We start from the raw sequence: 12,298 nt of genomic DNA on the forward strand, positions 1-12,298 counted from the left end.
CACTGTTTGTCTTACAAAAAAAAACTATCTTTGACGGTCCGCTGCTATGACTATGGGGATCGCAAGTCGAGGCATAATTGATTATATAAATGAGAGGAAGGTTGAACCGGTTGAGACGAATGTTGTCGGACACATGGTTTCTTGAGGACAACCAAGTTAAGACTTGGATTGTCAACTTTGTGTCCCCTGAGATTCAACCTTTTATTCTTCGCAAGAGGACCGTGAGGGATATGTGGGTTATACTTGAGCAGATGTATGGCCAAAAGAAGAAAGTTGTTCGGGTGTATCAGTTGATGAAGAATGTCTATTCTCTTCGGCAAGGTGAACAATCTGTAGCATATTTTTTTGCTGCCTTGAAATCTAAGTGGGAGGAACTTGACTACTACTCTGATGATACTTGGAATTGTCCTCAAGATCAAGTGCGTTATTTAGCCAAAGAATGAGAGAATAAGATATTCCTATTTTTAGCAGGGTTGAATGATGACTTTGAAGGTATAAGGAGTCAAATCCTTAATTCTGACAGACTACCTAGTATTGAAGATGTTTACTCTCGTGTAGACGCCTTGTTGTTACTGGAAAAAAGGATGATCACATCTCGTATAATGAGAGGTCTGCCCTTGTTAGCCATGGTCCTGTAGGAGCTGCCCGACCTCCTCGCAAGTCCACTCACTGCAAGAAGACTAGTCATACAGTGAATTTTTATTGGGACCTTCATCCTGAAAAGAAAAATGGTCGAGGGAAACCTCCTTCTAGTGAAAAGAAATCTACTTCTGATGCTACCAACTCTAGTGGAGGGAAAGCCTCTATCTCAATTGAACAGATTCGTGAGCTTCATGCTTATCTAAGTCAGATTGATGTTGGTCAAGCTGAAGTGTCAGATGATGTGAAGGTTAACCATGCTCTAGTCATTTCTCGTGAAAAAGGTAATTCTTCTATGAAAGAATGGATTGTTGACAATGGTGTCACCCATCATATGACTGACAATCCTAAGTTTTTTCATGAGTATAAGCTATCTTCTGGAAAGGAACGTGTTTCTCTTGTCGATGGGTCATTTACCTCTGTGGCAGGAAAAGGAAGTCTTATTTTGTTAAACAAATTTTTAGTGCATGGTGCCTTACATGTTCCTCATATTCTCTTGCATCTGTTATCTATCAGCAAGATTACTAAGGAGTTGAACTATGAACTCATATTCTCTGTAAAACGTTATGTTTTGCAGGACTTGGTGACAGGAAAGGGGATTGAGATTGGTTTGGTGTCTGAAGGCTTATATTGACTTCCCATCTATGTGGCCAATGCTCTTATGACAGTAGTTAGTAGGACCGAGAAAAAGAGAGAAGATTGTCTTCAGTTATTTTTTGTATTGGCATGAATGCCTTGGACATCTCCCTTTTAGAGTTTTGAAACAGTTATTTCCTAAGGTATGTTCTAGTTTGGACATATCTATGATATCTTGTTATGTTTGTCAGTTTGCTAAATATGTTAGGGCTTCATACGTTGTTTCCAGCAGTAGTGCTAATAAAGTTTTTTTCTTGATCCATTCTGATGTGTGGGGGCCTTTGAGAATTCATACATGTTATGGTTTTCAGTATTTTATTACATTTATAGATGATTACTCATGAATTACATTTGTTTACCTATTGAAAGATCGTAGTGAAGTGTCTCATGTCATAAAGACCTTCATTCTTCTTGTGGAGAACCAATATGGTGGTTATGTTAAGACCTTTCGGTTTGATAACACTCGTGAGTATGTATGTCATGTTGTTGAGGATTTCTTTAAAAAAAAAAGGATTGTTCATGAAACGACTTGTAGTTATACCCCTCCTCAAAATGGGGTCGCTGAGAGGAAAAATCGTTAGTTGCTTAATGTCACCAGAGCCCTCTTGTTTCAAAAGAATCTTCCTAAACATTATTGGGGAGATGTTCTTACCAGTGCATACTTGATTAACCGCATGCCTAGTCGTGTGTTAAATGGGCAGACTCCCCACTGTATGCTTCCAGGGAATCGTCAACCCTTTCACCTCCTCCCTCGTGTCTTTGGGTGTGTTTGCTTCATTCATGATCACAGCCCTAATGTTAAAAAACTTGATCCAAGGTTAATCAAGGGAATATTTGTTGGGTATCCTCCAACTCAAAAGGGGTATAAATGTCTTGATCCTACCACTGGTCGTGTTTACGTTACCAAGGATGCAACATTCTTGGAACATGTCTCTTATTTCGGTGAGAATCCTCTTCAAGGGGAGAAGTCTATGTTAGGGAAAGAGTATTCTCTGAATCAGAAAATTCAGTTTACAAATTTCTTGGAGTATAAGTGGGAAGAGAGTCCATCGGTTGTTGAGGTCCTTGAACATAAGAGGAATGAAAGGTGTCCACTAGGATGGAAGAGGAATATAGTCGCTTTTTTGGGCAGGTGTACTCTAGGCGAAGAGTTGGTACAGATAAGGTGACTGATGGTGAGAATTCTACTCCTAATCTCAATCATACTTCTTCCCTAGATGACCCAAGTCGTACTCAAAAGAGACTTGTTGAGGAAAACATTCAGACAGAAACTGAAAATGAGGAGCTTCCCTTTGCCCTGAGAAAAGGTGTCAGGTCCTGTACCCAACACCCTATTGGTAATTTTGTGTCATATTCTAGACTGAGTAAGGATTACAAATGTTTTGTATCGTCTCTTTCTTTGGCTGTGATTCCCAAGACTGTTACAAAGGCTCAGAGTGATTACAAGTGGACTCATGCTATGCAAGAAGAGATGAAAGCCTTGAGCAGAAACCAGACATAAGAAGTGGTAGAGATCCCTGAAGCCGCCCATCTGGTTCAATCCAAGTGGGTCTACACCATTAAGTACAAACTAGATGAGAATGTTGAGAGGTACAAAGCTCGCCTGGTTACCAAGGGGTTTAGTCAAAAATATGGGATTGACTACTTGGAGACGTTTGCTCTTGTTGCAAAGATAAAGGCTGTTAGAGTTATTATTTCTCTAGCAGTGTTGAAGGAGTGGAAGATGTGCCAACTTGACGTTAAGAATGTTTTTCTTAATGGAGATCTTGAAGAAGAAGTGTATATGTGTATGCCTTCAGGATATGAGAAACCGGGAAAATGTTGTAAACTGAAGAAGGCTTTGTATGGGCTCATGCAGTCTCCCCGAGCATGGTTTGAACGTCTTAGACTTGTAATGAGACAACATGGCTATAATCAAGAAAACGGATATCATACTCTGTTTGTACAGAGGAATGAGGGTAAGGTTACTCTCTTGTTAGTCTATGTTGATGATATGATTGTTACAGGTGATGATGAAGATGAAATAAGAAGATTAAAGGGTTTACTGGCTGCTGAATTTGATCTCAAAGACCTTGGCAAACTAAAATATTTTCTTGGTATTGAAATTTCTAGATCAGGTAAGACCCTTGTGCTAAATCAAAGGAAGTATACACTGGATTTACTGAGTGAGACAGAAAAACTAGGGTGTAGACCGGCTTCTACTCCTCTGGATGTTGGACACAAACTTAGTATTAAGGATGGAGAACCTCTTTGTGAAAAAGCTAAGGGGAAGTATCAACGTCTAGTTGGAAGATTGATCTACCTTACTCTGAGTAGACCTGATATCACCTTTACTGTGAATGTGATGAGTCAGTTCATGCACGCGCCTACAAATACTTCCTTGAAGGTTGTGGACAGAATCTTGTGTTACTTGAAGAGAAATGCTGGCAAGGGGCTTCTATATGTGAAACAAGGGCTGATTGAGATTGAAGGGTATTCAGATGCAGACTGGGCAGGCTGTGTTGATACTAGAAGATCTACTTCAGGGTACTGCGTCTACTTGGGGGAAAATCTTGTTGTTTGGAGGAGTAAGAGACAAGATGTTTGTTCCCGCTCAAGTGCAGAGGCTGAATATAGGGCTGTTGCTACTGGAGTGTCAGAATTACTATGGCTGAAAGTATTACTGACTGATATTGGGATAGAGACGGAATGACCTATGAAGATGTATTGTGATAACAAGTCCGCAATTAATCTAGTCAACAACCTTGTGTTACATGACCGAACAAAGCATGTCGAGATGGACCGTCACTTCATCCCAGAGAGAATTGATGCCAGAGAGTTGATTCTACCATATATGAAATCTGAAGACCAAACTGTTGATGTTCTGATTAAAGCCTTACCTGTGACTTAGTTTGAGAGAAATGTATCCAAGTTGAGCATGTTTGATATGTGTGCCCAACTTGAGGGGAAGTGTTGACGTATGTTGTATTTGGGTCACCTATTCGGTCTGGATCTGGACCCGATCCAGTGTGTTACTATTATGACCCTACTTAACCTGTGTAAACCCTAATTTTCGGTGTGTGAATAATATTCTAAAAAAGAGAGTGTCTGGTTGCTAGTGGGCACCAGTCCTCCTCACTCGTTGTTTTTCCCTCTTCTTGAGGGGTTTTTCACATTACATCTTGATCGTTCCTTGTTCCCTCGCTTTTATTGTTTCTACATAGTTAAATCATGTTTTGATTTGATAGATACTGATGTTTGGGGACCAGCACCCAGCAACTAAAAAATTTGGGTAGAAATACTTCATTTCTTTCATTGATGATAAGTTTAGAGCTACCTGGATTTATTTTCTGAACAAGAAAAGTGAAATGCTTCCCATATTCAAACAATTTTATCAATACATAGTTACTCAATGTGACTATGTATTCCTTCACCAAGAAGTGAAGTGCTTCCCATATTCTAAGGTATTCCTTCACCAAGAAGTGATACAAATGCTATGATCCTAAAAGGAATAAACTCTATATATCCCATGATGTCAAATTTATGGATGACCAAAGCATTCTATACTGAGACTATAGAGGACATTTTCAACCAGAGGGAGAATCCTATACTTTCAATGGACAATGAAAGAACTATAGATATACCCCTTCCGATTGTGAATGAACATGATTATGTTTTTTAATTACTGAACCTAAAACTATATATACAACATCTGACCTTCTAGCTAGTGGGGAAATAGAAAACAACTCATCTGAAAAAGCTCAAACCAGAAGAATAAACAGAACAAGGAGACCAGCAAGATATGATGATTCTTACACATATCACGTTCAAAAATCTGACAGTTCTAATGCAGGAACTAGCTCTAAGATTGAGCCACATACCTATGATCAAGCAAAAGACTCAAGAAAAATGGAGGAAAGCTATGAGCGAAGAATTAGCTGCTCTGAAAGAAAAAAATCCAGACTTGGGTACTAGTTGACACACCACATGACAAAAACTGGTCAGATGTAGGAGGACCTACAAAATCAAATATGATAGCAATTGATAAGTGTTGCGCTACAAGGCACGACTTGTAGCTGAAGGTTTTACTCAAGATCAGGGCATTGATTATCATGAAACTTTTGCCCTAGTGGCAAAGATGAGTTCTCTAAGAGTTCTCTAAGAGTGTTATTGTTGGTAGCTGAAATTAAACACTCGAAAATGTTCCAACTTGATGTGAAAATTGTGTTTTTTCATGGGGATTTAGATGAAGAATTCTATATGGAATTACTTCCAGGTTTACAAGTTCCAAATGGTACACGACCACTAGTACACAAGCTCAAGAAATCATTATATAGGCTCAAGCAATCACCTAGGGCATGATATCAAAAACTGAGCAGAAAACTAATTGAAGGAGGGTACAAAATGATCAGTGTTGATCACTCCATTTTTATAGCAACTACCAACAAAGGAATAGTGGTAGAAGTTGTGTATGTAGATGATATAATCTCAGCTAGAGAAGATTTGAATTTCATTGAGAAAAATAAGAAAGTGCTAGAGAAGTTCTTTGTGATTAAAGACTTGAGAATACTACATCATTTCTTGGGTATGGAAGTATCTCATAAACTTGAAGGCATATTTTTGTGTCAAAATAAATACATTGCAGTCTTTTGCATAAAACATGGATGACAAAATGTAGAGAAGATGATACACCAATAGAAGTGAATTTGAAATTGCAGTGTGATGAAGGAGAACCAATATCTGAAAAAGGAAGAGCTTCGCATTGGGTACTAAGTTACCTAAAAAAAAAAAAAACAGTAAATGTATTATGCTTAAAAGAAACAGTCACTTGAGAGTACATGGGTATATAGATGCTGATTGGGCAAGTAATCAAAGTGATAGAAGGTCAACCACAGGTTACTGTTGCTTTGTAGGTGACAACTTAGTGTCCAGGAAAGGCAAAAAAAAGATAGTTGTAATCAGATCAAAAGCAGAAAGTGAGTATAGAGATATGGCTCTCATTGTATGTGAACTTTTGTGGATAAAATACTTACTACATGATATGAACATAAGTGTAGAACAACCAATGGGAAAAACCTCGTGTTTCATGAAAGAACGAAACATATTGATTGAGGTTGATTGTCACTTCTTAAGAGAAAAGATTCAATCAGGAATAATAAGAACTCAGCATGTTAACACAAAAGAATAGTTTGAAGATATCCTCACCAAAGGCTGTGGGCAGAGACATCTTCTACAAGCTGAACAACAAGTTAGGCCTTCAAGAACCAGAAAACCTAACTTGAGGGGGAGAATGTTAAGAATAGCTCTAGAAAAATCGCAGGAAGTCGAAGACGGTTGTAATACAGTTGTCCAACATGAGCATCTCTCTGTACATAAATGTATGTATATGGTCATGATATAATACCTAATACAATCTGATGTGCACAATAAATAGTGCTTTATGTTCTCAAATCTGCAGTCTTTGATATTTCTGCTCACTCGTTTCTCTCTGCTACTTTACCTTCTTGGTTAGGGTTCCACAGAGTTCTAAGAGCTGTCTTCACCTTGATAGTGTATTCAACTGACAACCCTCTTAAAATATGCATAACCAAATCTTCTTTGTCAACAGGTTTTGAAGCCCTTTTTGATTGATGGGTTAGCATCTTCGCTTTATAAAAATATCCATCTATCATAGAAGTTCCTTTTCAAACTCTACAACTGTTTACTTAGTTGCATGACACATGACCAAGAGTGGCAGCATGTCGCACTTAGCATGTTCCAAACTTTATAAAATGTTTTAAGCCCCATTACTTGGGCATGGACCGATTTAGCCAAGGATGAAATAAGGCAACTTAAAAGCAATTGATCATGACACACCCATGAAGTATAGCCAGGATTAAGTTTCTCCACATTATTTTTCTCTAAAATGCTTAGGAGGGCAGGCCGGTGCCATCAACGAATCCATATACATCATATGTTCTTAACATGGGAACACATTGCAACTCCCATTGCAAAAAATTATCTGTATTTAATTTGACATTAAGAAAGTGCTAAATATTCAACAGAGCTTGACCAAAAGATTGGGTACTTAGCTGGTTGGATGCTGCCGGCTGAGAAGGCTCCATGACATCAGAAAAAAACTGAATGCTGATGGAAGGGGAAGCTTCAAAGGACACAAATGACAGCCCTGATCCTAACAGGATTGACTACTTTGTGTCTCCTTTTTGTCCCTCCAAACAGGGGGTTGATGTGGTTACGTCATTTGGCCTACATCTCAGAAAGGGGGGGGGGGGGGGGGGGGCTATCTAACATCTTTTTTTACAGTTGGCGCCACATCTTTTGATGTTATTTCATGTTGTGATCGCTTAAACAAATGACTTGGTAATCCAACAAATACCGGCTCTAACATTGTTACAGCATGGCTCACAAAACTAACATGTGTTGAATATGGTGGATCCACCTGCCTTGTGGTCTGCTTTTATTTGTACCTCAAAATGCTTGCGAGCTAGGTCAACTAATAGCATGATAGATGGGCATATAAATGCCTAAAGTATTTTCAAAAGGCGGGCAGGGGCCATGGCCCTCCCTCAGATTTTGAAAATGTAAAAATTTACATGTTCAAATTTTCAAAAATTTCACTCCCCTTTTAATGTTGGCCTTCTCTTACCTATGATTGTTCGGCTTCAGAAGACAAAAATTCTCTCTCTGCCCGAGTCTTCAATTTATAATTGTTTTCACGTCCATCCCTCACACATGAGTGTTACAATATAAATTCCCAACTCCAGTACTAACTGTAATAACCATAATAATTTGACCCAAAAACGATCTATGTGCTTGATATGCAGATTCCTGCACCTTGCTGCATCTTCTGTTCAAACTACAAAAAAGGATACACGACCAAGAAAACTAACAGTGCGACGAATGATCATATAAGTGCCTAAATTTTTTTCAAAATCTTTAATCTAAGGCTATCTTCATGTTCAACAACACGCACTCAGACTGTTATAACCTACCTGTCTGAAGGAATAACACACATCTGGGCGTATCCATATACAGGTATCGGTGTTGACCTTGACTCGTATATCAACTTGATAACCCAAGCTAGAACCGACTAGAATGTGAAATATGGCATATCCTAACCGGCCCCATAGCTGGTGTTAGCATGACAACCCAAAAGGGATATGAAACAGAACAACAGTCAGCAGGGAATCTAGAAATTTAAATCCTTGAAGATTTCTTGAAATTTTCAGTCCTTCCCACATACTAATGGTGTTCCAAAGAATCTTGGCAAAAATTTACCTGAATGCTTGGTTAGGAGAATCTTGACCTTTCTACTGGTTCCTTCAATTCAACACCAAGACAATTACAAACATTGGACACAGTAGTAATGACATTTAAGTACAGATGGACATCAACCTTTCTCATAATCCTAGATTACTGAACTATTCTCAAATATATTCCCATATTTATGATGTTATAGACATGATAAAAATGCCTCTTATGTAAGCAGTTCTGATACATCTTCCAGTCTCCATTTCATTAAAAAAGGCTAAACCAGCACTCGTTCATTTTTATATGGTACAAAAACACAATAATAAAAAGAGCACAGATGATGAAAGAAACTAAAAACTGTCCATATCTAACTACTATGATATATATAGATTAAAAATTTAAAACCTTATTTCATGGACATCATCGTCACCAATGCTTCGTGAATGTTGAAATATTGTGTGTGTATCACTGTAGGGCAAGTGACTTCCCTCGGTTATCGTACTTGTGGTTACTGGTGTAGTTTGGTAGTTATCAGAACCTGTGGTTGCAGTCATCTTGGATGTGGATGCATTGGTATCAATTGTGCTGCTTATATCCTGGAAGTGCCAATCAGTAAGATATGCAGGCCTTGATGTTGCAGCGCTCACTTCTATGTCACCTGACAACATGGCAATGGCACGAGACATGCGTGGACGTAGTGATGCCGATGCTTGTGTGCACAAAAGGGCAACTCTAATCACTCGGAGAGCTTCTTCTTTATCGTATACAGTTAGAGTTGGATCCACCAATTTCAAGTGGCTATTGTTTTCATGTAAATGCCAGGCCTGCAAAATTGTAAAACACTATAAAGAATTCACTGAACAATATAGGCTAAATCATGGTACTCTCCATTTGTTATTTTAATTTCATGGACATTTTTTAAAGGAGCCATTATTTTCAAGAAAATGACTAACAATTTTTTTTAAAAAAAAAAAAGGAAAGAAGAACCGAAAGAGGATGGCATTGGAGAAACAGTAGAAAAGGTCTCTAGGTGACCCTTACCCATTCCAGAAGATATATCTCCTTTTGGTCTAAACTAGTGTCTGCATTAGGCCTTCCACTAATAATCTCAAGAGCAAGAACCCCAAATCCGTACACATCCGCCTTTTCAGTTAAATGTCCACGCATTGCATATTCTGGTGCAAGATATCCACTTCAAAAGTTTCCAAAAGTATAGACGATGAGATAGACGAAGGGAAATTTACTTTCGATGGCAAAAATTTGAGTTGAATATTTCAAAGAGGACAAAGAAAGAACTTACACTGTTCCCGCAACTCTTGTGCTAAGGTGTGATTTGGTATCATCGTAAAGCTTGGCCATACCAAAATCAGAAATTTTTGGATTAAGCTCAGCGTCAAGTAGAATATTGCTTGCTTTGACATCCCTATGTACAATTTTTACCCCAGATCCTTCATGAAGATAAGCAAGTGCTCGAGCAGTTCCCAAACAGATGCGAAAGCGAGCAGGCCAATTCAAATTCAGTCCCTTGTTTCCTTTAAGGAAAGAAAAACATCGAATTGGTGTTAGCAAACATTTAAATGGCAAGCCAATAGGGCTCTTGGTAATCATTTCAATCAAAGGAATATTGGAATTGGTGACCACATGCAAAGTGATTGGAGCCATCAGCTTTTGATGTGATCATACCTTTCAGGAATCAGCACTCAAGCATGTTCATAGTTGATCATTCGGATGAATGGATTTATTTTTTGCAGAATGTCACCAAATTCTCCTAGTTCTCAAAGGTTCAATTGGTGCAGAAACAGAGAGTATTTCGATGATAAGAAAGGTGTCATTTACCCGTGCTAACTATGTTCATTAGTTCCATATATGAGTATGGTAATGCATGCATGTTAGATGGTAAATGAAAGCACTAGCATAGAAACGACTCTGTGTAGACAAACTTACTCATGCTACTTTCTAATACAAATCCACAAAAAATTATCGATGTGTTGGTCCAGAGCAACAGGCAGAAGATGTCCCAACTTGCATGAAATACGTACCAAAGAGAACTTGATCAAGGCTTTTGTTTTCAAGATACTCATAGACTAGGAGATATTTATCCCCCTCGAGGCAACATCCATGCAACTTCACAAGGTTTCTGTGTTTCACTGCAGAAATGGTCGCGATTTCAGTGAGGAACTGACTCTTTCCTTGAAGTGATGCTGCTGAAAGTTGCTTCACAGCCACAACCCTCCCATCTGAAAGTGTGCCCTGTGCAGCAGAGTAGCTTAAGTTTTCTGGTAATTAGGATTGATGACACCAACAAAAGCACACATGCAGATGCAACTACAGGAGTATTTGTATGAGATAGAAACCCCTTTCTTCTTTCTTATCAAAGCAAGCTTTGGCATTAGGTTAACGTATAATTACTAGATTTATCAACGTAAAATTCAAAGGACAAGTTCAAAATGTATGGATGCCAATGGCAGATCTCAATGGAGTCAAGTTGGCATTGAGTGGGACAGGATCTGATATCTTGAAGCAGATAGCAATAACCAACTTAATGGCAATCCTAATTGTTCTGATCAGTCAAGTCATCTATCTTTCAGTGCCACAGTGCAAGTGAGAAAAGAAGCAGATGACATGCTTATATATAGGCCTGGGCACCCTGCCGGGCCGGCCCGACACCCAGAACCCGAGCCCAGACCTGGCCCGGCTCAGCCCTGTTAAAATAAAAAATATATTTTAAATGTAAAATAATATATAAATATAATTATTCGTAATAAAATATATATATCAATAAAAATAATATTCATAAAATATATCGGGCCGTATCAGGCCGGTCGGGCCAACCCGAGCCTGCTCGTTAAGTATCCTTTTATGAAGCTTATCCTTCTAGATATTTCCGTTATTTATTAGTCACATTAGATTTAGTCTGTGCTATATTCTAGCATTAACCAAAATTATTCTATTATTACTTTTTGGCATTTATTTATTTTTTTAGTAAGGATGGAACTAAAAACCAGCCGAGTGTCTCTCATGAGCCAGCATGGCCTCCATTTTTCTGTTTCTTTTAGTTTCAGAAAACCACTGAAGTTGGTGCAAGCATGAAAATAAGTGATAAGCTATGCACATAGGATCACATCTAGAATGCAATGTAATGACTATAGGGTAGCTTCCACTCGAGTGTTTATGCATCCTTATGCACTTTCATGCATATAAGCCTGTTTGTGACCTATGTACCTGATATACTGGTCCAAATCCCCCTTCTCCTAACTTGTTTGCAGCATTGAAATCGTTTGTTCCAACCTGTAGTTCAGCATAGCTAAATATATTTGGTTTCACACCTGTTCCTGAGAGCTCTGATTCACAAGTAAGAAGTCAGATTGCAGAACAACCACACATCCTTAGTGTAAAGAAATTTAGCATACATGGATGCATTACTTAAAGCACTGACTTTTGCAACTCGATAACAAGCTTACTCTGCATGCCTAACTATCTAATATTTGATGCACCTGTTCAGATTGATTATCCTTACTCCTTAGCAAAAGATTCAATCCCTAGTCAAAGTTTTAATCATATTACCTGCATTTGCATTTTGAAGGTGGAGCCTCCTTTTTCTCTGTCGCAAAACAAAAATTACCAGAAGGAAAGTAATTATAACCACTCCAGCGGCAACAGAAATTCCAATGACAGCACTTGTTGCCTTTTTCTTTCTGAAGCACATGCCTGGTGGGCGATTGCAAACAGTTGGCACAAAATCTGCATCATGATATGACACTGTCAGAAATTTCCAAAAATGACATTTTCTACT

The 12,298-nt window shown here is 38.5% G+C and overlaps 2 protein-coding genes across 8 annotated transcripts in view; both read right to left on the bottom strand.

The window, feature by feature from the left end:
• Positions 1-8,716: 8,716 nt before the first annotated feature.
• Positions 8,717-12,298, bottom strand: part of LOC116267568 (probable LRR receptor-like serine/threonine-protein kinase At1g56130) — a 63,808-nt gene continuing 60,226 nt past the window's right edge. Inside the window, exon 25 of the mRNA XM_031649371.2 lies at positions 8,717-8,910. Within this exon, the coding sequence (XP_031505231.1) occupies positions 8,904-8,910 (7 nt within the window). The 3' untranslated portion in view covers positions 8,717-8,903. The remainder of the gene's footprint in view (positions 8,911-12,298) is intronic.
• The window catches only part of LOC116267514 (probable LRR receptor-like serine/threonine-protein kinase At1g56130), a 35,942-nt gene continuing 32,360 nt past the window's right edge, over positions 8,717-12,298 (bottom strand). For 3 of the 7 annotated variants that reach the window (XM_031649269.2, XM_031649268.2, XM_031649272.2), the window contains 6 exons: positions 12,070-12,246; positions 11,728-11,846; positions 10,545-10,755; positions 9,806-10,037; positions 9,547-9,697; positions 8,717-9,347 (listed from right to left, as the gene is read on the bottom strand). In XM_031649269.2, coding sequence (XP_031505129.1) covers positions 8,904-9,347; positions 9,547-9,697; positions 9,806-10,037; positions 10,545-10,755; positions 11,728-11,846; positions 12,070-12,246 — 1,334 coding nt within the window. In that variant the 3' untranslated portion in view covers positions 8,717-8,903. The remainder of the gene's footprint in view (positions 9,348-9,546; positions 9,698-9,805; positions 10,038-10,544; positions 10,756-11,727; positions 11,847-12,069; positions 12,247-12,298) is intronic. The other 4 variants (XM_031649271.2, XM_031649273.2, XR_004175599.2 and 1 more) reach the window with 3 other exon arrangements.

This window comes from Nymphaea colorata, chromosome 14 (assembly GCF_008831285.2).
Source record: "Nymphaea colorata isolate Beijing-Zhang1983 chromosome 14, ASM883128v2, whole genome shotgun sequence".
Classification (NCBI taxonomy): Eukaryota; Viridiplantae; Streptophyta; class Magnoliopsida; order Nymphaeales; family Nymphaeaceae; genus Nymphaea; species Nymphaea colorata.